Source organism: Lepidochelys kempii, chromosome 3 (genome assembly GCF_965140285.1).
Source record: "Lepidochelys kempii isolate rLepKem1 chromosome 3, rLepKem1.hap1, whole genome shotgun sequence".
NCBI lineage: Eukaryota > Metazoa > Chordata > Testudines > Cheloniidae > Lepidochelys > Lepidochelys kempii.
The window spans coordinates 191305256-191330769 of record NC_136382.1 but is presented as its reverse complement, the minus strand read 5'-3'; the positions used below and the strand labels follow the sequence as shown (position 1 = coordinate 191330769).

At 38.6% G+C, this 25514-nt stretch overlaps 1 protein-coding gene across 3 annotated transcripts in view; it reads right to left on the bottom strand.

Annotated features, from left to right (window-relative positions):
* The window catches only part of SANBR (SANT and BTB domain regulator of CSR), a 47724-nt gene that overhangs the window by 4832 nt on the left and 17378 nt on the right, over positions 1 to 25514 (bottom strand). The window contains exons 5-20 of one of the 3 annotated variants that reach the window (XM_073339372.2): positions 24482 to 24720; positions 22104 to 22162; positions 20373 to 20533; positions 17741 to 17827; positions 17519 to 17629; positions 13018 to 13141; positions 12325 to 12477; positions 11476 to 11621; positions 10975 to 11074; positions 9171 to 9203; positions 7496 to 7595; positions 5230 to 5321; positions 5087 to 5115; positions 4929 to 5002; positions 793 to 881; positions 182 to 273 (exon numbers count right to left, since the gene is read on the bottom strand). In XM_073339372.2, coding sequence (XP_073195473.1) covers positions 182 to 273; positions 793 to 881; positions 4929 to 5002; positions 5087 to 5115; positions 5230 to 5321; positions 7496 to 7595; positions 9171 to 9203; positions 10975 to 11074; positions 11476 to 11621; positions 12325 to 12477; positions 13018 to 13141; positions 17519 to 17629; positions 17741 to 17827; positions 20373 to 20533; positions 22104 to 22162; positions 24482 to 24720 — 1689 coding nt within the window. The remainder of the gene's footprint in view (positions 1 to 181; positions 274 to 792; positions 882 to 4928; positions 5003 to 5086; positions 5116 to 5229; positions 5322 to 7495; positions 7596 to 9170; positions 9204 to 10974; positions 11075 to 11475; positions 11622 to 12324; positions 12478 to 13017; positions 13142 to 17518; positions 17630 to 17740; positions 17828 to 20372; positions 20534 to 22103; positions 22163 to 24481; positions 24721 to 25514) is intronic. The other 2 variants (XM_073339374.2, XM_073339373.2) reach the window with 2 other exon arrangements.

The window sequence follows — 25514 nt, the reverse complement described above, 5'->3', positions numbered from 1 at the left end:
ATCCAAGTATTGGAATATTCACCGGCTTTTTGGGGATTATCTGCCCCATTCTTTGCAGTTCACCCTAATGGAGTCACCACAGCTGGCTCCCCACTAGGACTCTGGTCACAGAAGGCTTTTTAAAAAAAAACGCCCCAAAATACACATCCTGCCTTTTACTGCCACTTAAACAACAACTTACCTTATGTTTTTCTCTGTGCTATTTTGTCGAGCATTGACTTGCGCTGAGGCTTTTATCTGAGCTTCAAGTCTAGAGTAAATGCCACCTGCATGCTGCAGTACAGGGAGATCAAATCATTTAGCTATTCCAGTAGAATCAGTGACTTTCTAAAAGTTATTAGTTTTTAGGTAACTGATTTATATTTGCAGAAGCAAGTCTTCCAAAAGGAGATGGCAAAGATCATATTGTATCCCTTCAGAGCCCCATTGTTAAGGCGCATGAGCCTGCAATCATGCACAGTAGCCATTGATCTGGCTCTGATTAAGAAAGAACCATAAAGACTTTGCATCTTGCTGTGCTCCCAGTGCCTGATACTTGGCCCCTCCAAACCCATCCTACTTCTTGGGTCAACAGGTTTTGAAGTAGTGACCTTTCGAAACTTTTTCTGACCAAGTGTTTTAGGGAAAAAAAAATCACTTTAAACTATTAAAACCTGATCAAAGTCATGTTAAAACTTAAGTCTTCCAGACACCTGAAAAAACCTAAATCTCATTTTCTGGTACTGAAAATGCATGAATTCAAGAGATCTGGCTAAAATATCAAGCTAATATGACCGTAATATAAAGTTTTACTTCTTTGCCTTCCTTTGACTTGACCCGGTCCAGGTCTCCCAATCTCATTTTTATTAGGTGACCTGTGATCTCACACATCCTTCGCTGATCTGCAAGTAATAAAAGAAATATCAATATTCTAAATATTCCTTACTACCAAGATGAAGAGCCATAAACATGAGGAAGGAGATTATGCATATATTACTAATAATCCACTATACAGAGAAATGAGTGGCTTTATTCTTGGCTCATGTGCAAAGCATGAGCAGCTATGATCCAAAGTAAGGTCCTGATTCTGCAGTGTAACGCAGCTTCAGTTGGGCTCCATGCAGGAGCAGGGACCTATCTACATCCATTGCACTGCCAGATCTAGGAGAATGGTTTTGAGGCAGCATAGATTTCTAAAAGAAATGGAAAAGCAAAGGAAACTCGGTAGTTTACTGAGACCACAACTTTCAACTCCATACAGTAGTGAGGAAAAGCAACACAGAACAGTATGATCTTACTTCTTTATAAACTAAGAGATCGGGAGAGAGGCATTCACAAAGCATACATATGGAGGCAATATCCATGTGATAAACAATTTATCACATACCCATGCAATTTATATGCCCAGGCAATTACCACACACTTATGACCACATCACCTGCCCCCTCATCTGTCTCTCTCTCTCCAGGACTTCGTTCTGACATTCCAAACAGCTGCCATTTAATACAAACTAAAAATACAAAACCACAGTTAAGGAACTTTTCCGTCTCCTGTCTGTAACTGTGGAACTTCCTCCCAAGTTTACTCCTGCCAGGGGACCCAGGCTATCCATTTGCATTAGTCAATCTCTCAGCATGTGAGGTGATGAATATTTTCTCTTTACCTTTTGTTACAGAGAGAAAATATTTTTCTCCTGTGGGAAAGAAGAGACTAGTGCTAATCTGATCCTGAGGTATCATTGCCTGGAGTGCCATCCTTGCTGCACCAACATTTTGTGAGTTCAAGAAGATTTTGAAGTCATTGTGTAGCATAAAGCGTGGCTGCAACTGAATTCTAGCACTTATCACAATTTTTTAACAGAATAATATATGCTATACATAAATATTAATCAGAGTACATGCGGAGATCCACTTTAGAGATATCATCTGCAATGTTTTTTTCATATTTCATGGAATCAAGTACAGAATATCTGGGCCAACATAAAATTCAATAGACATGAGTCACTACAGGACAGAACCTCAGCTTGTGTAAGTCAGCATAGGGCCATTCTATTACATGGAGCTGCAGAAATTTACATCAGGTGGGGATCAGACCCCAGGGGTGAGAGGAGAATATGACATCAATGCAACTATTGACTTCAGTGGAATTACTCAGTGTTTTACACTGTCATGACTGAGATCAGAATCATGCCTTCCTTCTGTCATAAGCCTTTTGTTGCAAAGGATAATCTCTTTGCTCTTGCAAAGCTACATGGACAGATGAGACCCAAAATTCATGCATAGTTGCTAATATGACTGAATAAAATATCAATAGGCTTGCATTAGGAATGGCAGAAATTAAGTTCCAGACTTGAAATGGTGGTGTGGTTTACTATCGTTTCCAGGTTTTTTTGCAACTGTCAATAAGCATTTAAAAATTTAACCTAACCAAGTTTCATAATATACAGTTTTTTAGAGTCATAAAGGACACCCAGTTCTCCTCTCACTAACTCATCTTAGTTAGAAGTAACTCCAAACAAGTTTCAGAGTAGCAGCCGTGTTAGTCTGTATCCGCAAAAAGAACAGGAGTAGTTGTGGCACCTTAGAGACTAACAAATTTATTTGAGCATAAGCTTTTGTGGGCTACAGCTCACTTTATCAGATGCATAGAATGGAACATATAGTAAGAAGATATATACATGTATATACACACATATATACGTACATACACATACAGAGAACATGAAAAGGTGGAAGTAGCCATACCAACTGTAAGAGGCTAATTAATTAAGATGAGCTATTATCAGCAGGAGAAAAAAAAACTTTTGTAGTGATAATCCAGATGGCCCATTTAGACAGTTGACAAGAAGGTGTGAGGATACTTAACATGGGGAAATAGATTCAATATGTGTAATGACCCAGCCACTCCCACTCTCTATTCAAACCCAAGTTAATGGTATCTCGTTTGCATATTAATTCAAGCTCAGCAGTTTCTCATTGGGGTCTGTTTTTGAAGCTTTACCCGTTGCAAAATTGCCACCTTTAAATCTTTTACTGAGTAGCCAGAGAGGTTGCAGTGTTCTCCTACCGGTTTTTGAATGTTAGGATTCCTGATGTCAGATTTGTGTCCATTTATTCTTGCGTGTAGAGACTGTCCGGTTTGGCCAATCTACATGGCAGAGGGGCATTGCTGGCACATGATGGCATATATCACATTGGTAGATGTGCAGGTGAACGAGCCCATGATGGCGTGGCTAATTTGATTAGGTCCTATGATGGTGTCACTTGAATAAATATGTGGACAGAATTGGCATCAGGCTTTGCTGCAAGGATAGGTTTCTGGGTTAGTGTTTTTCTTGCGTGGTGTGGTTGCTGGAGAGTATTTGCTTCAGGTTGGGGGGCTGTCTGTAAGCGAGGACTAGTCTGTCTCCCAAGATCTGTGAGAGTGAGGGATCATTTTTCAGGATAGGTTGGAGATCTTTGATGATGCATTGGAGAGGTTTTAGTTGGAGGCGGAAGGTGACAGCAAGTGACGTTCTGTTATTTTCTTTGTTGGGCCTGTCCTGCAGTAGGTGACTTCTGGGTACTCTTCTGGCTCTGTCACTCTGTTTCTTCACTTCAGCAGGTGGCTATTGTAGTTTTAAGAATGCTTGATAGAGATCTTGTAGGTGTTTGTCTCTGTCTGAGGGATTGGAGCAAATGCGGTGGTATCTTTAGAGCTTGGCTGTAGACAATGGATCGTGTGGTGCGTCCTGGATGGAAGTTGGAAGCATGTAGGTAAGTGTAGCGGTCAGTAGGTTTCTGGTATAGGGTGGTGTTTATATGACCATCGCTTATTAGCACAGTAGTGCCCAGGAAATGGACCGCTTGTGTGGATTGGTCTAGGCTGAGGTTGATGGTGGGATGGAAATGGTTGAAATCATGGTGGAATTCCTTAAGGGCTTCTTTGCCATGGGTCCAGATGATGAAGAGATCATCAATATAGCACAAGTAGAATAGGGGCGTTAGGGGACAAGAGTTAAGGAAGTATTGTTCTAAGTCAGCCATAAAAATGTTGGCATACTGTGGGGCCATGCGGGTACCCATAGCAGTGCCGCTGACTTGATATTGTCCCCAAACGTGAAATAGTTGTGGGTGAGGACAAAGTCACAAAGGGCAGCCACCATGTTTGCCGTGACATTATCGGGGATACTGTTCCTGATAGCTTGTAGTCCATCTTTGTGTGGAATGTTGGTGTAGAGGGCTTCTATAGCCACAGTGGCCAGGACGATGTTTTCTGGAAGATCACCGATGGATTGTAGTTTCCTCAGGAAGTCAGTGGTGTCTCGAAGATAGCTGGGAGTGCTGATAGCGTAGGGCCTGAGGAGAGAGTCCACATAGCTAGACAATCCTGTTAGGGTGCCAATGTCTGATATGATGGGACGTCCAGAATTTCCAGGTTTATGGATCTTGGGTAGCAAACAGAATACCCCTGTTTGGGATTCTAGGTATGTGTCTGCACAGATCTGTTCCTGTGCTTTTTCAGGGAGTTTTTTAAGCAGATGGTATAGTTTCTTTTGGTAACCCTCAGTGGGATCAGAGGATAATGGGCTGTAGAATGTGGAGTTAGAGAGCTGCCTAGCAGCCTCTTGTTCATATTCCAACTTATTCATGATGACGACAGCACCTCCTTTGTCAGCCTTTTTGATTATGATGTCAGAGTTGTTCCTGAGGCTGTCGATGGCATTGTGTTCAGCACGGCTGAGGTTACGGGGCAAGTGATGCTGCTTTTCCACAATTTCAGCCCATGCATGTCGATGGAAGCAATTTTTGTAGAAGTCAATGTAGTTGTACCAGTATAAAACTAGTTTGAAATCACATTCAGCCTTGACATACCTAAGCAGAGTACTTTACTGAAATAGTTATGTAGTTGCATAACAGAATTCTATTTTTTCCTCTAACATTATGAAAGCTAAACTAATGAAATCTTACCATCTTCTCTTTGAGCATCTTGGTTGAATCTCAGTGATCTAGAAGCATCCCACTTATTCTGCTGCATACTCACACTGGTAACAAGAGACAAACAAAAGTGTTGTCAGTAGTATTTTGCTAAGCAGGATGTTTCACCCAGGACTTGGAGAAATACTTACATGAATGGAGATGCATCTCGAGAATTTGACTGTCAAAAAACAGAAAAATGCATTAGTGAATACATTTAAGACTAGCTGCAAAAATTAAAGAAAAATTCCTCATTGGACTGAGTTGAACAGTCCATTTCACAACTTAGATTTACCTTCTCCATTGGTTTCTCCTTTTTTTGAACACTAGGTGAAGAAACTTGTTTCTTTGGATGTTTGATTAACTTCTTTGGCTTCTCTTTTCTCCCTGTTAATTAAAACACTATTTAGTAGCAAACAATTCTCAATATTTAAAATATTTAAATCACACTGGCTGCGCATAGTGACTTCCACATTCCTGCACACATATGAGTCAGTGACTTGGATATTCTCCCTCCTTGGTAAAGCTATGGGGTGGATAATGATAAAATGGGACCAACATCCACAAAGCACAAAGGCAAAACCCACTCACATGCTTCCCCTAAGAAAGCTGAAGCATGAGCTGAAGTTTACAGTACAAAGAAATTATATGTAATATATACACTTCCTATTGTAAATATAATGTAAACATGCATACACTGAATACATCCCTAAGAATGCAAGTAGGGACCAAAAGTCTTGATGACATCATCAGAATGCTTTTTGAAGTTTTCACTGTGGACATTCTCTGCCCTGTGCAGACTGATTGCTCCAGCCCCTTATGTCCCCTTTCCTTCCTTTGTGTTTCCATCTAGTTAATTCCCTCTTATCATAACCCACGAAAAGGATTTAAACAACATAAGAAAACCATGGTCCTAAATACGCCATCTACCAGGCAGCACACTCTTCACTCTGCTTGTATGTTATATTCCTTTTCCCACCCTTTGTCTTGTCTATTTAGATTGTTTACTCTTTGGGGAAGGAACTGTCTTTTATTCTATGTTTGTATGGAGTCTAGTACAACAGGGCACCAATCTCAATTGGCCCTTAGGCAACACTATAATAAGCATGATCAACACACACCTCACTAATTTGCACTAATGTCTGGAAGATCCATTGCAAGTTGAAGAATTTTGTGAATTAGTTGAATAAGTGAATGATCAAAAAAGTCACAAGGGTAGTATCTCACAAAATGTAATTTGGTATTTTTTCCTGACATGTAATTTAGTTTTAACTAACACTTCATTGTTCACTAGCAAACATTCTACTATGTGATTTGTAAAAATCTTACTAGTGCACTCTAGAATTTTTGCTTAATGGATTACCCGTTTCCTGATTGAGAATTAGCAAGGTTCTGTTTGAGAGAATGTATTATTACACACACACAATATATATATAAAATATCAAACAACTGAATTTTACAAGAGGTCTGCATCATTTTTACATTAAAACATCACTCACTACATCTCCCTTGTTTTGGGATTTTCTTCCCTCCCTATCCTCCATTTAAATTTCTCTCTCTCTACTTTTCTTCTGTTGTATATGTTGGCTATTTTCTCCATGTGTCTTTTTCAGTTGCTTTTCCTTATACAATATAATACTCTACCTTGTTTAGTTTCCTCTTCTCCGAGGACATCACTTCTTAAGAAGCACTTTTCTGATTTTACCTCTCTCTATCCATGTCAACACACCAGTCTCCATCCTCCTCTCTACCCCCACCCTCACCACTCAAAGAACAGCAGAAAGTTCTTGGCCCTAAGAGCCCTCCCTCCTCTTTCCCAAAATCCTCAGTCTTCCACCCACCCAATTTGAAATCAAGGCCCTTCTTCACATCCTATCTGTTGTGATGGAAACTAAGAGCCACATGCTTCTTCATGCCTTCCTCTGGATTTCCTGTCTTGTCTCCTGCTTGGGTGGCCAGGAGAGTGGTCAGTCCTGCAGCACTTACTTCCTGCAGGCCATGGTAGGCCTTTGTATGTCTGAGTCAGACTGTGCAAGTCAGGGGGAAGAATCAGTGCAATCTTAGGAGAACTGAGGCAGCCTGCCTTTCACTTCTGGTCCTTACAACAGAAGATCAATAAACAGTGTGTGCGGATGAAGGAGTGGGACTCTGCAAATGACACAGCTACATGGCTAGTAACCTGAGGTCCCACTTCTGTAACATTAATTTAGGAGGTGACAGGAGGGATAAAACAGCTCTGATAGCAACCCTTCCAGGGAAGGGAATAGACCATACAGAATATAGCTTTAATCTGTCTCACTGGTATGAGAACATTGGATATGTGTACTTTCCCATTTGTGAGCGTTTACTGCTGGAGCTGATGAATAGAAGAATATAGGTAAATCTGTGTATTTAATACATGTCTCAGAGAAAAAAAATAAAAATATAAATTCAAGTGAGACATTTTGTGATAGGGTTTATTTTATTTATTTCTAATTGAAGTTCTTTTACAAAAAAGAAAACTTCTGCCTTGTATTCTAATCCCTAATTACCAAGAAAAGATAAGAGACAGATAATTGTACCTGGTTTCTTGTAGACTTCCTCTTCATCCCCCACTTCATCCTCAGTGACCTCTGAGCCAGTGGTATACTCCTCCTCTTCTGATAGTAATGACTGTTGTTTCTAAGCAACATGAATAAAGTACCAAAAAGGGTCACTATCTCCTCAAACGCTACAGGTTTTCCATATCATTAAGTTTTTTGTTGCAGATAAACAAGGCTGAGTGCCAGCTATTTTTGTTAAACTAGGCTTCCTTGCCTATGTGTTTTACATGTACTGGGTTCTGACCTTAGTCTCGAAGACAGGGAGAACAGCAACAATGCAACCTGCTCTGCCCTGGGGTGAGCATCCCTGGTGTGAAGCTGCTCAATGGATGCAAGGTTGTGTTGGATAAGTTGCACTGGCCTGTGCCAATATAGGTGATTCAAAATAAGCATGTTTGACCGTCACCATAGAGGCAAATGGCAGAAGGTACCCACACTCCTCATTTCATTAGGTTATATTATCTTCTCTGTATTTTGCAATCAAAGCACTCTGTGGCAGTGACCTTCTGTACTATGTTTGTACAGTGCCCAGCATAGCTGAGCTACTGTAAGACAAATTAATAAGCGAGATGCAATGTTGCTTTCACTAATTTGTGTACACATATGCACCACACATGAAAAGAGGTACTCATCAAGCACCACACACTGTGCTCCTGTATGGAGCTATATACATTGTTTTTATATGTTGGGCCAGATCCTCAGCTCTGAGACAGACTTTTGCACTAATGGAGCAATACAAAGGGGCCCCAAAAATAGCTTAATCAGATTCCAACCAACTCTCCTAGCATATCCAACTCTATGCCACCCCCTTTACAACATACTGGGGTGTGACTGGAGCATTGCTGCTTTCTGGCTTGGCAGCAGTGCAGGATTGAGCTCATCAGCCTACATTTCCAAGAATGACTAGTGATTCTGGGTACCCCATCTGATGCACTTTAAAAAGCCCTCCTTTTTGGAGGGTGGGTGCTCAGTACTTTCTGAAAAATCAGGCCCCTATAAAGATGTCTCAAGCAGGGCACCCCAAGTCATTAGTCATTTTTGAAAGTTTAGGCCATTGTTCTCAGCACAATGCAGCGTGGAAGACTGATGTTTGTCTGTTATTTATAAAGTGATTTAAAATAAGAACATTTTAATTCTTTTAAAATTAGTCCATAACAAACCCTGCTCCTCTGTGGAATAAAAAGAAAATATATATTGTTTTCCTTTTTTTAAAAAAAGAGTACTCTTATTGTAGTTAGCAAGTTTGCTGTAGGAACTTATTTTGGAACATCAATCTCAGAATCCGCTGTCTAGGACAATGAATAGTAAAGGAAATGCAGCAATAATAGGAAGGAAGAAAATATATAGGACTGCAGCTGCCTAAAGATTTCATTGTAACATTTGAAAAAAAAATTAAAGGAATTTTTAAAGATATTGATTAAATTAATGTTTAACCTCCAGATCTGCTACACTTATAAAGCAACAATTACTATAGCATCTCCACATATATAATGTTTAGAGCTTACACTGAAAATGCATTATCCTATAATTTAAAAATTAAAGCAGATATAGAAAAAATGGCAGTGACATCAAGGTTATTTGTTAACATAAAAGAGCAACAACATTTTTAAACACATTAAAATTTAAAGCAGGATGAACTAGTTATTTTACTAACCAGCTGAAGAGTCCAGTTTTTCAGAGAAAGAAACTAGATACAAAAGGCAGAGAGGTGGTCAAGTTAATATACACTGTGAAACAAAATAAGAGATTCAAATGGATTTATAAAAAACAATGGAGTATTGGTTTGAGCATTGGCCTGCTAAACCCAGGGTTGTGAGTTCAATCCTTGAGGGGGCCATTTGGGATCTGGGGCAAAAATTGGGGATTGGTCTTGCTTTGAGCAGGGGGTTGGACTAGATGACCTCCTGAGGTCCCTTCCAACCCTGATATTCTATGATTCTATGATTTGTTCAAGTAAACTACATCCTGGATTTTGCAAGGAGTAGCCCCATTGAAATTTTACTCAAGTGTGTAAAGTTAAGCATGTGCATAAATCTGAATTAGTATTCAATTAAATCTAGACATAGTAAATTAAAAGTCTTAGGTAAATCACTTTAGAATTTGCTTTAATACCTAAAACTATGTAGCCAGTAATAAACACTTATATTATGGTAGCAACAACCCAAGTTAACCACAAGATTCTGTCTAGGCCAGCATTTGCAAATATTTGTAGTTTTCTCTAGGCTGAGTCTTACTGCTACTGGCAGTTTCAGGCCAACTGTCTGGAACTGCTGTGTTACTCAGAAGTTATGGACTACAGTGCATGAAGACTGCAAAAATACAACAGACTGCAGAGGTTCTCTTTATACCATGGTTAGCATTATTAATGATCTATCCCAACTTGACTTAAAGTGCACTGGTGTAATGTGGGAGTGGATTCATTGGTAGGGAAGACCTGGGTTGTGTGTTACTGGGGGAAATAATCTAGTGTATCAACAGAAGAATGGACCAATGACCTTGGTATCTGTTTGCCCTTGGAAAAGGCTGTTTACACAATAAGAGGCTCTTCTGGGGACTTAAGAAAATACACAAGTCTTATATGGGGGTTTTAACATGTACCATTGGCACTGAAGTACTCAGTAGTTTACAAAATATCAGCTGTGTGCTTTGTGACAAGCAAGATTAGGAGGAGTTTAGAATGGTAATTAAGTATTTTATCTATTTTAAGTGTTATGCTTAATATGGGTCTTAAAATTTTTTGTTGATGTTCAATGCAATTTCCAATAAATGTAAATAAAACAAACAAAAAAAAATACAGGCAGACCAAACAGGGAAAGGAAGTCTAAAGCTAAGAGGCCTTAATGGTGAATGCCCTGCCAGCAGTCCCACCTCATTTAATAATACATACCTAGCTCTTATATAGCACTTTTCATCAGTAGATCTCAAAGCACTTTACAAGGTTTAAAGTGAGGGGCTTCAACTTGAGGAACTCTTCTGATCTCAAATGTGACATGAGACATGGCAGCCTCTCAAGTACCCAGATTTCAATTCACTTAGCGTTATACATACCACTTTGAGCACACTGAGGAGAAGAGAGCACTTGTGTAACAGGATCTCTACATGATTCACTTCTTAAGAGGATTGTGGGGTTCCTAACTAGCTTCAGTTTCTGAATGGTCTGTGTGTAGATGTGTGGGCATTAATTAATTCTAACAGCTTTTGTTTAAAATAAATAAATAAAAATAAAAACCTCCCTGCTCCCCACTAAACCCATAAATTAGCGGATAATGTCCCTGAAACCTAGGTTTTAGATTAACTAGGTTTATAAAGTTATAATATATAAACTTTTATATATTATAGGGTTTTTTGTTATTTTTAAGACAGCAGTAGGGCTCTTGATTGGATGCGTTTTCTAAGCGTCCACTACAATCATTAATAGAGAGAGAGAAAACAACAAAACAAAAGCAGCAATTACTCACAGCATTGATTTCTCCAGTTTTTGGGTCCCACAGTGTATTTGGTTCTAACAGCACATCACATTCAATTCCTCTCTCATCACACAGCCCAATTCCAGAATCACTACAAGGAAGAAATGTTCATGAAGTATAAGACAATGATAGTTTTTCTATTTTACAAATCTTAGAATCTGACCTTTTTTCCTCCCCATTGTGCTATGGATAATCTGCAGAACAGCTACATGGCTAGTGTATTGGGAAGTACCTATATGAAAATATGAATAGAAGCAAGATTGAACTGTTACAAAGACAGAATTGCTTCAAGCATCTGCTTCAAATGCAACAGATAGCAACATTTCTGTTTCTTGTCCCAATTTCTAATTAAAATACTGGAAATATATTAGTTAACTTTTAAAAATTCCACTACATTGTCCGTTTAGAAGAGGGGAAAAAATCAAATGTAAATTTACTCAAGTGCTAATGTCAAATGTTAAGTAATTTCAGTAGCTTTAATTCAGTTCTCACCTATTCTGATCTTTAGAAAAAGGAACAACAACATCATCTCTATGCTGAAGCAGATCATTCAATATTTTAGTAGTTTGATATGGCAGAGTATCCCCACCTTCACCTCCAGCCGGTAAACCGATCACATGATCCCGCACTTTACAGCCCTGTCATAAAAGCGAGAGACTATGTTAGATATACTGGTTTACGACAAAAACTACTTTCACTAAGTACTGCACCGAGGGATTCCATATTCTAAGAACTATTTAACAGTCCCCAGCACTAGGCACCTTCCTCAGGACACAGAGCTATATACAACTCACTGTGTGTTTCAATTGATGGGCCTGACCCTACTCCAACTAAAGTTAAATGGGAACTTAGTTTTTAAACTCCCTGAGAAGCACAACTTGTTCCAAGAGGATAGTTCCTTTTGTGCTTACTGGCCCATTCTTTAAAGAATACCCTTTCATATCCAATTTCAGCATTAAGTATCTATAGGTCAAATCATGGCCTGTTTTATGTGGTGGCAAATGGCATAAAGGACATATGTGCCCCATTATTCCAGCCACCTGAATCACAGCAGGTAGCAGCGCAGGAAGGGAAAGCAGCTCTGGAGAGCCTCCAGATCCCGCACTCCACATGCAGGTTCGGGGAGAGACTTCGCTCCCCAACACGCCTGCCAGGGAATGTACGATACAGTGTGAACAGACTCAGTATATTGCACTCCCCCCAGAGCAGCAGAGAGGCCAGAAGGTCCGCAAGGAGTCAATCTCCCTCCTAGGCCACTGCCCCTGACATCAGTGAGGATCTTTACATCATGATCCAGCTCTAAGCTGAATCATTGCTAAAAGTGTAACATTAAAGTAGTACCTTTGGAAGTGGAGTAGGATCAAATCGAAGAATTTTTTGGTTACAGCAGGGATATATTCCAGTGCCAGTTGTACCCAATGAGCTTGCCACACCAGGATAAAGAACTGGCTGGGTATGGTACTGGCAGTGAGAAAATTCGGTACATAGGAAAGACTATATATACATTTAAAAAAAAAAAAAAAAAGAGTCACGTTGCCTGTTAAAGTCAGAATTTTGGAGTACATTAGATATAGATCAATTATTTACCTCTCGCAGACAGCTATGAGCTGCATATTCAAACCTGGTCAGAGATTAGTCCTAATTTAGTCATACTGTTTTCATTTAAACTTCAGATATTCCAGTACAAGCTCATTTCCCATTTTTTTCTGGCTACCTGAATTGTATTTGGGTGGGGCACAAAGAAGGAGCTTAAAAAGTTAGGGAGCAGCTGTTGCTCCGTAGTTTTTATAACAAATCACATTATGTTTCCCACTCTATAAGCTACACACACAAAAAAAGTCTTACTGGTCTCAAAATTGATAGATTAAATCTGGGGAAGAGGAAGGTATTTTTCTACCAAAATGAGGCCCTCTAGAAAAAGAGTTCTTAATTATGAGTTAAAGCACAAACCCTCTCCATCCACCCATAAAATTATTATGTTGGTTTTGTTCCCATGCTGCCACAAAACAAGTGAGTGAAAACAATAATACCCACTTGATTACATCTTGAACAACTCAGCCAATTGATAGTCCCCCAGAGGCGCCAGTACACATCTCGCCAAGATTTTAATTCCTCATAAAGACTGATCAAATACTCATGGACTTCCCAAGTTTTATCTCTGTAATAAAAGATGCACAGTCAGGCTGCACATTATATTGTGAAGAGTTTTTAGTCCTATATTTGTATCAATGAAGTTTGGAGAGAAAAACAAAAAGCAAGAAGAACAACAACACACCTTCACAGAAGAGCTACCATAGCAAGAACATGTTGTAGGACAATCAGCATTAAATTCAGACATCATGAAGCATCCCAAACTATTACCTAGTGCCAAGGGCATAAGTTAATATAAGAACAATTTCAGGACACTGCAACTCAGAGACATCAGACATTGCCACCGCCCACCTCAAGCTATGAAAGTCATAAGAACTAGAAATGATATAAAACTATCAAGTTAGTGCAAGAGCTGTCCGATGGTTAGTAGCAAAGTAAGAGACATACAAATAGTCTCTGTAGATCTCTTGCTCTCTGGGCTAGTGAGCATCTTCTTTGGTATCTAGTGGCAGGGTGGAATTGTATCATTCAAATGTTTGGAGGATAGAGGGAGTAGAAAAAAAAAAAACACACAAAGGTTGAGGGATATTTTAACTCCTTTGCCATTAGCCTCAGCTGATGTGGAACACATCCATGTTATTTTAAATACTGCCATTTCATTCCACTCTCTGCACTTCAAATGGCAAAGGAACTGGTTCCCAGGACAACACTGGAAGTGCATTTGTTCCTAGATACCAGGGCACAATAGGCAGCAATGAAATGGTTATGTAAAAATTGTAAAGTTAGATGATTTCTTGATCAATGTGTACTTTTGAAGCTTTTTTTTAAAAAATAGTTTTTAAAACTAGACTTGACTTAACTAGACTATACACTGTTCTAGACTTAATTTCCTCCCACTGAAAAATGAGAGAGACTGACTTTCTTTTAAACCCCAGAAAAAAAGAGTATTTAGCAGTGAGGCAATCTGGTCTGTGAAAGATAAAATATGTTTTTTTTCCACCTTCACCCACTAACTTCATCTTGCCTTGGTTAGACTGTAAAATCTTGAGGGCAAGGGCCAAATTTTACTCTGTATTTGTACAAAGGCAAGCATAATGGGTACTGACACTTAGTGTCACCTCCACACCTATTTTTGTGTAATTGTGCTGCTATGGACATGCTAGCATTAGAGCTACTTCTAGTCACCATTAAGCTTAAATTAAGTGCAAGAAAGGACAAATTAACTGTGCCTAGGAAGGCAGCCATAAAACAATACAAGGTAAATGCTCAGAACTTAGAACTTAATATATATATATATATATATATATATATATATATATATATATATAAAGTTCTGAGCATTTACCTTGTATGTATGTATACACACACACACACACATTATGCTTGCCTTTGTACAAATACAGAGTAAAAGTTGGCCCTTGCCCTCAAGATTTCACAGTCTAACCAAGGCAGGATGAAGCTAGTGGGTGAAGGTGGATAAAAAATATATTTTATCTTTCACAGACCAGATTGCCTCACTGCTAAATACTCTCTTTTGGGTTTTAAAAGAAAGTCTCTCTCTCTCATATTTTTCAGTGCGGGGAAATTAAGTCCTAGAACACTGTATAGTCTAGTAATATATATGTTACACACAAACACAAGGAATTATGTAGCATCAACATATATGTATAAGAATGTAACTACGGTAACATAAGGAAGGTATTTAAAATTGGCTAATACACAATATTCTTAGACTGTCAGGATAAGGCTATGGCCCCAGCTGCCACTTTAGAGACTGCAAGGTGGAACCTACTTCACTGCTCTAGTCATCAGTAAGATGGTTCTTTGGATAGAAACCTCTCCCTGTTATTGGAATAACTGACAGGAGATAATATTCAGTTAATGCATATTATTTTGAGGGCTGACACTGAACTACTGTTAGGCTGATTTTAGTCCATCAGATCTGATGAAAAATGATGGAAATTAAATTAGCAACAGTAAAACTCTAGAGTATGCAGGCCCTCATTAAGCAGAGGCAGGGAAATCCAGCTACATAGGACCATGCCTGGACTAAAACAAAAACCAAGATAATACTTGTGGTGAGAAACTAGCCATAACACAAAGGAGAAGTTTGGAAAGCCTCTGACAAAAACATCTTAACCACTGAAGTTTATTTTTATTTGTTCTGAAACTAGTTGGGTGTTTGATTTGACATCTTCAGATTCGAGACACAGTCAATCCAGATTTCAGAGTAGCAGCCGTGTTAGTCTGTATTCACAAAAAGGAGTACTTGTGGCACCTTAGAGACGAACAAATTTATTTGAGCATAAGCTTTCGTGAGCTACAGCTCACTTATCCGATGAAGTGAGCTGTAGCTCACGAAAGCTTATGCTCAAATAAATTTGTTCGTCTCTAAGGTGCCACAAGTCCTCCTTTTCTTTTTGCGAATACAGACCCTATAGTTCAGAGTGTGGCACCATCACTCTAACAACTCATTTTGAAATGTAGCCCTTAATTCCATTTGTCTTTGGCTAAACATATTTTCAAGTCCTTAGGATGATTAAGTGATTAGCTCTGAATATTTTACATTTTAAAAGGTTAACCCAGCAAAAACTCCCAGTGATTTCAATTGAGGTCTTGATGGATTAACAATAGTATTGTGGAATAAATTGCCAAGTACAACAGACTCAGACTTTACGGTCCAAAGGATACCATCGTGATCATCTAGTCTGACCTCCTGCACATTGCAGGCCACAGAACCTCACCCACCCACCCACTCTTGAAATAGTGCCTTAATCGCTGACTGACTTACTGAATTCCTCAAATCATAGTTTAAACTTTAGAGACTTAAAGTTACAGAGAATTCACAATTTACACTAGTTTAAACCTGCAAGTGACTCGTGCCCCAGACTGCAGAGGAAGGTGAAAACCCCCCAGAGTCTTTGCCACGCTGACCTGGAGGAAATATGGGGGGACCACTTAGACTGAGCATGTGGAGAAGACCCACTGGGCAGATACTACAGAGAATTCTTTCCCAGGTAACTCAGAGCCCTCCCTGTTTAGTATCGTGCCTTGTAGAAAGGTACTAACACTTCCCTGTCTCTCCTGGAAATACCTCACCTGATGCCTCCTAAGACTGCATGAGCCTTTTTCACTGCCGCATTACATTAGCAGTTCATAGTCATCCTCTGATCAACCAATACCCCCAGGTCTCTCTCTTCCTCTGTCACTTCCAACTGATAAGTCCTCCGCTTACAGCAAAAATTCTTGTGGTTAAGTCCCTAAATGCATGACTTTGCACTATTAATTTTCATCCCATTTCTATCACTCCAGTTGACAAGGTCATCCAGATCTTCTTGTATATTCCAGTCCTCCTCCATATTGGCTACACCTCCCAACTTTGTGTCATCTGCAAATTTTATTAGCACACTCCTGCTTTTTGTGCCAAGGTCAGTAATAAAAATATTGAATAAGCCTAGTCCCAAGACTGATCCCTGAGGAACTCCACTAGTAACCTCCCTCCAGCCCGACAGTTCACCTTTCAGTATGGCCCGTTGTAGTCTCCCCTTTAACCAGTTCCTTTTCCACCTTTCAATTATCATATTAATAAACCCCATCTTCTCCAATTTAATTAATAATTTCCCATGTGGAACTGTATCAAATGCCTTATTGAAATCCAGGTAGATTAGATCTACTGCATTGCCTTTGTCTAAAAAAATCAGTTATCTCAAAGAAGGAGATCAGGTTGGTCTGGCACGATTTATCTTTTGGAAAAACCCTGTTGTATTTTATCCCAATTACCATTCACCTCCATGTCCTTAAAAAGAACAGGAGGACTTGTGGCACCTTAGAGACTAACAAATTTATTTGAGCATAAGCTTTCGTGAGCTACAGCTCACTTTATCGGATGCATGCCCTTAACCACCTTCTCTTTCAAAATTTGTTCCAACACGTTGCATACAATTGAGGTCAAACTAACATCATAACCTTCCATTTGTAGGAGCCTAAGAAAGGCAACAAGAATTAAAAAACAAAAAATTGTTCAGGTGATTTGTGGGTTAATCCAGACTTACAAACTGACCGGTCAACCACATACCTCATTTGGAGCTGAAAGAACACAATCAGTTAGCAGCAGACACCCCTCACCCCCAAAAAGCAAACAGTACAGCACTGCGTTAAAGTACTAAAAAGAAAAGAAAAGGAAAGCAGCATTTTTCTTCTGCATAGTAAAGACTGAAATCTGTATTGAGTCAAGGTTCAGTTGTAAATTTTCTAAAAGAACAACCCCAACATTTTGTTCAAAGTTACGAACATTTCAGGAGTTATGAACAACCTCCATTCCTGAGATGTTCATAACTTTGAGGTTCTACTGTATTTGTTAACTTTCTAAATACATAGTATTTGTAAACATACTTAACAGGATATATGTATACAGAAAAAGTTATGTTTTCAATGCATGAAGCACCTTATATGAACATAAATAATATTTCCATGTTGATCTATGTTGATTTTTCCTGGAACACAAGGGACTCTTCTTTCTGTTTCTTTAGTTAAAAGCTTCTTACATAAACAGCATCTACAAAAAATTGAAACATAAAATGAAATACAACAGTATGAGTGGCTCTTTGGAATGCACATGTAGCCTACATAAATGAAGAAAGGAAGAAAGAAAAGAACATTACTACACCTGTACAATGTAGCTGCATTTCCCCGAGAATCTGGATTCTGGTAATCTGGATCAAACAGTCTCTCAATCTTCTTGCAGAAAAGTTTACTGTTGATAAACAGCCACTATTTATAAAAATTTGCTTAGAACTAAACTTTGCTTTGTTTGCAGTTAATCAATAATTACATTCTGCTACTTCAAAATGAGATGGTTTTAAGATGTTAGTTTCAAGATTTGACTTTTGTGAAGTTATACAATTTTCCTGTAAGAAATACAATGTGGAAAACTTGTTTCCAGCGTGGACATCTGCCATCTTTATATACATTTGTCTATAGAAGTCTTGGGCTGTGCTTTTTTAAAGTGGCCAAAAAGGACCTGATCCTACACTCAATTAATTAATTACAACAGTCCTGCCTTTATAAACATATTTAAGCCTATTACTTCAGTAAACCAAGCATTACGATTCTTGGTACCTATTCTGGACTATTAAATCTCCACCTTCCCCACCAACACTTAGCCCTCCCATTTCTCTCTTTGTGGAGTCCTGTAAAGAGACTACTACCTCCTCTTTCTCAAGAATAAACAGACAGACATGTAACTTGTTACTATCTTGACCCACTGATAGGTGGAACGGGGCACCAAGTTTTTCCTTCCCTCATTTCTAAATCTATTGAAGCTATCACCAAGGTAGTTTCAACTACTGAAAAAAACATCTTCCAACTTCGCTTGCTACCACTAACATTTTTATTTTGTTTTTATTTATTTTTATAAAATAAAAAATGCCTATATAAAGCTCTAGGTGCCCTAACACAAAACCTGCAGCAACATTAAAATAGTTATTCAAAAACGGAACTCTGCCAGCCCGCCATCTACAAAAAGAGCTCCTTTCCACCCTATCATTCTGGAAAGCACACTCAGCCCTCCCAAAAAACCCTATTGAACCCACATATTAGCTCATCATCGGTCATCATAACATCTCCACTTAATATCTCTCTGATGGATTTGGAATTGTTGCCCTCAACCCATTTCCCAAATAAACTTTACATTCTTTGTAAGGCTCTGGAGTAAGTAGTTTCCTCTTGCCTCTTTTCTACTTTCAGCACCACCTCTTGGACGGTTTTCAACTTGCTCAAGAATTAGATAACTGAAGAGTTAATGACTTAGGGTAAAATTTTCAAAAGCTCTTAAGTGACTTGGGAGCCAAAGCGACCAAGTCCTACTGACTTCAAAAGCACTTAGGACCCTCATGCCACACCTACACTACGAGCTTTGATTCCCCTGTTCATGTATACATACTTGTATAGTTCTCATCAAGCTAGCCTGAGTATAAATAGCAGCGTAGCTGTGGTAACATGGATAGTGGCAGCAGAGCAAACACGAACCCCCCCTGAAGCTGGAGGGTACACAAGCAGGGAAATAACACCTCTAGCTTGCAGCGTAGGTGCAGTCTAAGTCTCGTAAGTACTGTTTTCATAATGTGAAGCATTTTGGTGATTTTCCAAAATGTCACCTCTAGACCCTATTTCAAGTAAAGTTACCGTACAAGTCTTCCGTACAGCTTTTCCTACACTTCTTTACTTCTTGGGTGTTTGGAGCAAGAATCTGTCCTCTCCCTACCTCCCTAACCATTCCTTTCCCATGTGGTAAAATCTTTACCTCTTCCCTTTGTTGTGTCTCAAGGCTCTTTCCTTGGCCCTTGTGTCCTTTATCTTTTCTCACTGACAGCAGAAGAGACATATACCAATTTAGGTATCATTTCTATGCAGATGACACCCAACTCTACACCTCAATCAACTAACTAGCAACTTATATTGGTGCCAATCACAACAGAACCTGACATATCCCTAAGAGCAAGGTCACTTTAGGAGCACTACCTCAGTGTTTGCTTGTTAGATAATCAGCTTTTACCTTGACTATAAGCTTTCTACTACTGAATGCTTCCAAGATCACACTCGCTCTATACCTCTGGACTTTCCACTATTATTCTCCTTAACTTTAATCCTAACACCAGTAATGCTTGACAATTAAAATGCTTTCCTACCTCATCTTCCTTGTCTGCAAGACTGATTATTACAATAGTCTTTATCTTGATCCTAGCTCAGTTGAAATCCTTATACATGTTTTTAACTGTATTCCAGTCTATTTTAGCACCATCTTTCATAACCCTATAAAATTCCAACTCTAAAACTTCAGGGATTCCAAAATACTGCAACCAAACTATTAATTCTCCAGGAACTAGGAACACACTACTCCCATCCTCAGTTATTGTCAGTGGCTCCCTACCCATCTCTCAGTCCAAAATGTCTGTTTTCAAAGCTCACTCTAACCCTCCTTCTTCATAGTCACCTACTATCCCATCCGCTCAGTTCTCTCCTAATCTTGGACTCCTCATGATTCTTCACATTTGGAGAGTTGCCCTTTCACTTGTTGACTCCTATCTAGAACTTCTTACTTTCTCTTGAAATTTTGTCTTCTTCTTGAGCCATTTTAGTATATTGTGTATTAAGACATTTTAAAAGTATATAAATTGCTAACATCACACTAATTCTTTAACAAGTCTTTACTACGGACTCCTGTTCCTTTTTTAGATGTTTTGTCAGAAAAGTTGAGGATCGATAGTGATTATTAATATTAAGCTGAAGAAAAAAATTACCTCTTAAATTTATCTTTTTTGTCTTTCACATCTTCCACTTCATTGTGTGTGAAAAGATCAGCTATACGCTTAAGGAGGTCACCACTGACACAGTTCATGTTGCATGGGGTGGCTATGATAGCACTCATGTTTTTGTGGCAATAATGAATACATTTTTTTACCTAGGAAGGAAAGGAGATACTATGAACACTGAAATTAATGATACACAAACCCATATCTCAGAAGACCTATTACTTTTATATCCGAAATTTCTTAGGAGCAGGATTCAGGATTTTGTTAGAATTAATGGCATTTAGCAAAAGCTGGCTCAGTTCAACTCTAAAAATACAATTTAATGGCTCAGAAAGCAAGTCACATTTTTTGTGTACATGGCTTAAATGCAACTCTGAACTACTGCAATCCTGAAGGGTCTTCGATTCTGACTACTACCCCGAATCATCTTCAGGAAGTGCCATCTCCATAGTGTTCATGATCCCAAACTAGAGGCCAATTTTGTAGCTTTAACATTATATACAGCATTGCACCCATCAAATTTAGCTTTACCAGTAAAATTTAAAATTTAGCATGAACTGCAAACAAATAATGACAGTTGTGACAGCAAGAAGATGCAGTACATTAAATTCTAAATTCCTTCCTTAACTTGGCTGCACAGTGTTTGTCTTTGCTATTAAACAATTGGAAAAAGAAAATCAAACGGATACATCACTGGTCTGTCCATTTACATGATGAACTATAAATAAGACAAGCTCTTTATATGAATTAAGGAAGTGAAAACTAAAAAGTAAAACTGCACATCTACACAAAAATATAACTAAGCAATCCTTTCTCCTCATTAAATGTGCACATCTCCAATTAAAGTGAATGGGGCTTAAATATGTTGACTGATTGAGAACTGCACTCCAGAGGGAAGAAGCGGCCCTTAGTATAAAACAGTGGTTCTCAACCAGAGATATGTGTACCCCGGGGGTATGCAGAGGTCTTCCAGGGGGATACATCAACTCATCTAGATATTTGCCTCGTTTTACAACAGGTTACAGAAAAAGGACTAGTGAAATCATTACAAACTAAAATTTCATATGACGACTTTTTATACTGCTCTACGTGCTCTATTACTGATATGTAAGTACAATATTTATATTCCAATGATTTATTTTATAATTATATGGTAAAAATAAGAAAGTAATTTTTCAACAATAGTGTGCTGTGACACTTGTGTGTTTTTATGTCTGATTTTGTAAGCAAGTAGTTATTAAGTGAGGTGAAACTTGGAAGTATGGAAGACAAATCAGACTTCTGAAAGGGGCACAGTAGTCTGGAAAGGTTGAGAGCCACTGGTGTAAAACACTGAAAATGTGGAGACTTTAGGTTTCCTTTAAGATAGCTGTCAAAAGTCAGATACTGCCATTAGCTCACACAGTACAGCAAGCTATTATTTAGATTAATAAGTATTCATTTGGAGGTAGATGCTGGCTCCCCTAATCACATTCAGTAGTACCTTACTCTGCAAGCAGCCCCACTCAAATCAGAGAGTCTGTGCAATTATTAAATTACTACTTTTCATGAGCAAGGTGGCAGAATCTGATCCTCAGATTGTAAACTCTTTGGGACATGAACTATTTTCCCCTCTCTGTTTTATACAGTTATAATATAAGCTACTAAGGTTTATGCCAACCATTTGGTGGTAAAGTGTGCTACTATAGCATGGAATTTCTCAGCTCTTGCTATACTCACTAAGGAATCCATCTTCAGAAACTCAGAAGAAATAAGAATCGAAATGACATTTCCTGGTTCTAAAAGAGAAAACAGCAGAACAAGGTGAAAAGGTTAAGATTAATTTATTCCTTTGATAAATTGAGAATACCCTAAGAGACTCAATGCCTCTTTAAAGGAGGACATTATTTTACTAAACAAGTTCTTATCATTCCACTTTTCAACATGTGTCATGCCTCTGATCTTTGGAAACAGAATTCTGGTCCCATCTATACAGGCAACACCAAACAGTTATGACATGATCCCCAGAAATAATCATTTTCTTAGTATAGACAGGTCCTTAGTTCCTGTCAATACGTCAACTCAAACATAGATAAACAGAGCATTTTAACCGATCAAACACTGTTCCATCTAAGCCACTTTTTAACAGTTTGGTCAGCACATGTGCTAGAGCTAGCTAATGTTATTTTGCTGGAGCAGGGCCTGCTCCAGTGCCCATTCAGTGCTCCCAAATATGAATTTTCCAATTCATTTCAAGAGGATTTAGATCTGGACTGGCCAAGGTGGACGAATTTAAATCTGCAAGAAGGAAACCTTAGTTTAAATCTATTTTCATCGTCTTTTATATTTACACTTAGGTTATTTTCCTAAAGATTGATTCTCATTTGTTGGTACACATTAAAATATGTTAATTTGCAACTAAATATAGCCTATACACTAAATCTACTATTTCTTTTTGCCAACCAGGAGCATATCACATATCTATGCACATTTATTTAAAAGCAATAATATAGTTTAACCTTTTACTAGATGATCTTTTTTTTTATTTGTAACTTGTCAAACTTTATTTGGATGGAAATTCAAATCAATTAGAAATGCACAAAACAATCATTTTATTTTTTTTTATTAAATACAAGTACCTTCAATGTGTTGGATACATAAGGAAAAAGTTCTTCAAAACATGTTTTGGATTCAAAACTTTATTAAACAAAGGAAGTAATATGTGTAGTTAGTGACCTGAACTGACTGTCTGATCATTGTCCTTCAAGGTTTTAGAACTAGAAGATCTTATCCTCTCACACCTAGTTTTTATTCATAGATTCAAAGAGGAAAACAAGCTTTCCTGCTTTAGCAGCTCCCAATTGGCTTCTGACCTTTGCATGAACTAGTCATTGAACTGAATTAGCTGAATAGACTAAAAAGAAGAAAACAAACATGTACTGTTTAATATTTTTTGTATTTAATTTAAAGGATTGTAATAGATATTATAATAAGTTTAGGCCTTAACATAGGTTGTCAATTTCAAATTTAATTTTAAAATAGCTTTTAAATATAAGCCTGTTTTTAAATTTAAATAAAAATATCCAATTAAAATAAATTTCTGACTTTTTTTAAAATGTATTTTATTCCATCCTTGGATGGGCTTAATTAACCCACTTAAGCTACTTAAAGACCCTCTCATTGACTTTAATAAAAGTAGAATCGGACTCAAAATTAAGTACGAGGGAAAAATTTTGAAAGGAGGATGGTTCTAGACTACTCTCAGTGGTGGAAGAGGACAGGACAAGGAGTAATGGTCTCAAGTTGCAGTGGGGGAGGTTTAGGTTGGATATTAGGAAAAACTTTTTCACTAGGAGGGTGGTGAAACACTGGAATGTGTTGTCTAGGGAGGTGGTGGAATCTCCTTCCTTAGAAGTTTTTAAGGTCAGGCTTGACAAAGCCCTGGCTGGGATGATTTAATTGGGGATTGGTCCTGCTTTTGAGCAGGGGGTTGGACTAGATGACCTCCTGAGGTTCCTTCCAACCCTGATATTCTATGATTCTATGACTTAAGCAACTTAGGGGCCTCACAATGAGAGTCAATGGGCTCCTGTCAATGCCAGGCTCTTAAGTCACTTAAGTGCTTTTCAAAGTTTTGCCCCACGACTACCAAGACGATGGTAGAACTGCTCCTTTACACTGCATTTACAATGAAGTTTTTAGGAAAGTCTCCAAATGTTGCTGTAGCCACAGAGAGAATGCTACTGTAGATTGGCCATTTGTGTTTATCACAGTGATGTAATCCTGTTACAGAGTGAGTCTAGATTACCTTGGTAAAGATACCAGCTGTCAACTTAGACTAGTGCTTTCACCACTGTAACGACCAGAGGAATATTTCCCTAAGATTATCAGTAGTAGCAAGACCAGGGACTTTCTATAATGGCCAGGGAAACTGTTTTAGCACATTTCCAACAAACCAGTGTTTCTGGCCACGGCAGACTGGGCCTAGGAGGCTGCAGCTGAAGTAAAGAGGGATATTAACTTCCAGACAATTTTGCACATATACTTTTAGTCTGAAGCACAGATCAGACAATGCAGATAATGAATCTGCGGCAAATGAACAACAGAATATCTTTTACCTAAAGTGGGTATTTCATACACTTCATATTCCTTAGTGTTCCTTTTAACATATCTTATTAACCAGTCAAAGATGTGAACGTCACAGTGAACTGAAATGTCCACCTCTTCCCAGCGCTGGGCATCCACAGACAGATATTCAGCAAAGTACTTCATTTCAGAAATCAAAAGATCTCGAGGACAAACAAAATCTTCCTTCAAATTTTTTGCTTCGTCACACACATGGATCACCATATTTGGCCTTGATTTAAAAAACAAAAACAAAAAACAAAACAGGAAAAGGAAAGTTATTATAGCTTAGGACCAGAAACCAATAAGAAAGTCAGTGTTGACTCATGGAGATTTTACCCATAAACTGCATGATTGGTCAGAACCTTGATCTCATCAGCCCAGGTTTTTGTAAAATTTTAATTTACAAGATAAACAAATCTTCACATTTAACTGCAGTGAGAAAGCTTCTATCTTTCCTCTCACCCCTGCATGTTATTCAGTGGCAAGCTATGTGCCCTGGGATGCATGATCAGTCTTATTCACAGGAGAAAGCGTAGATGCTAAGCCACACACTGGGACATTCACTGAGCTATATCATTGTTCACAGTTGAGTTATTGTGCAGGAAGTTGGTGCACTGTAGATTCACACCCTGGCTTGCAGTGTAGACAAGATCTAAGAGAGTGGGAGTGAGGATTTCTGGGTGCTATTCCCTGGTTTGCCTCTGGCTCACTGTGTGATCTTGGAAAATTACTTAAGCTCTCTGTTCTCCCTCATTTTATAAAATTATAGATCTATTGGCCTAGCTCACCAGGGTGTGGAGATGGTTAATCTGTATGTGTAATTTTATAGCATCTTCCATCTGAAGAATTTAAAATATTTTAGAGCAGAAGTGGGCAAATTTTTTGGCCCGAGGGCCACATCGGGGTGCAAAACTGTATGGAGGGCTGGGTAGGGAAGGTTGTGCCCCCCAAACAGTCTGGCCCCCTCCCACTTCCCATCCCTTGACTGCCCGCTCCTGGGACTCGCTCCCCCAAAACGCTCCC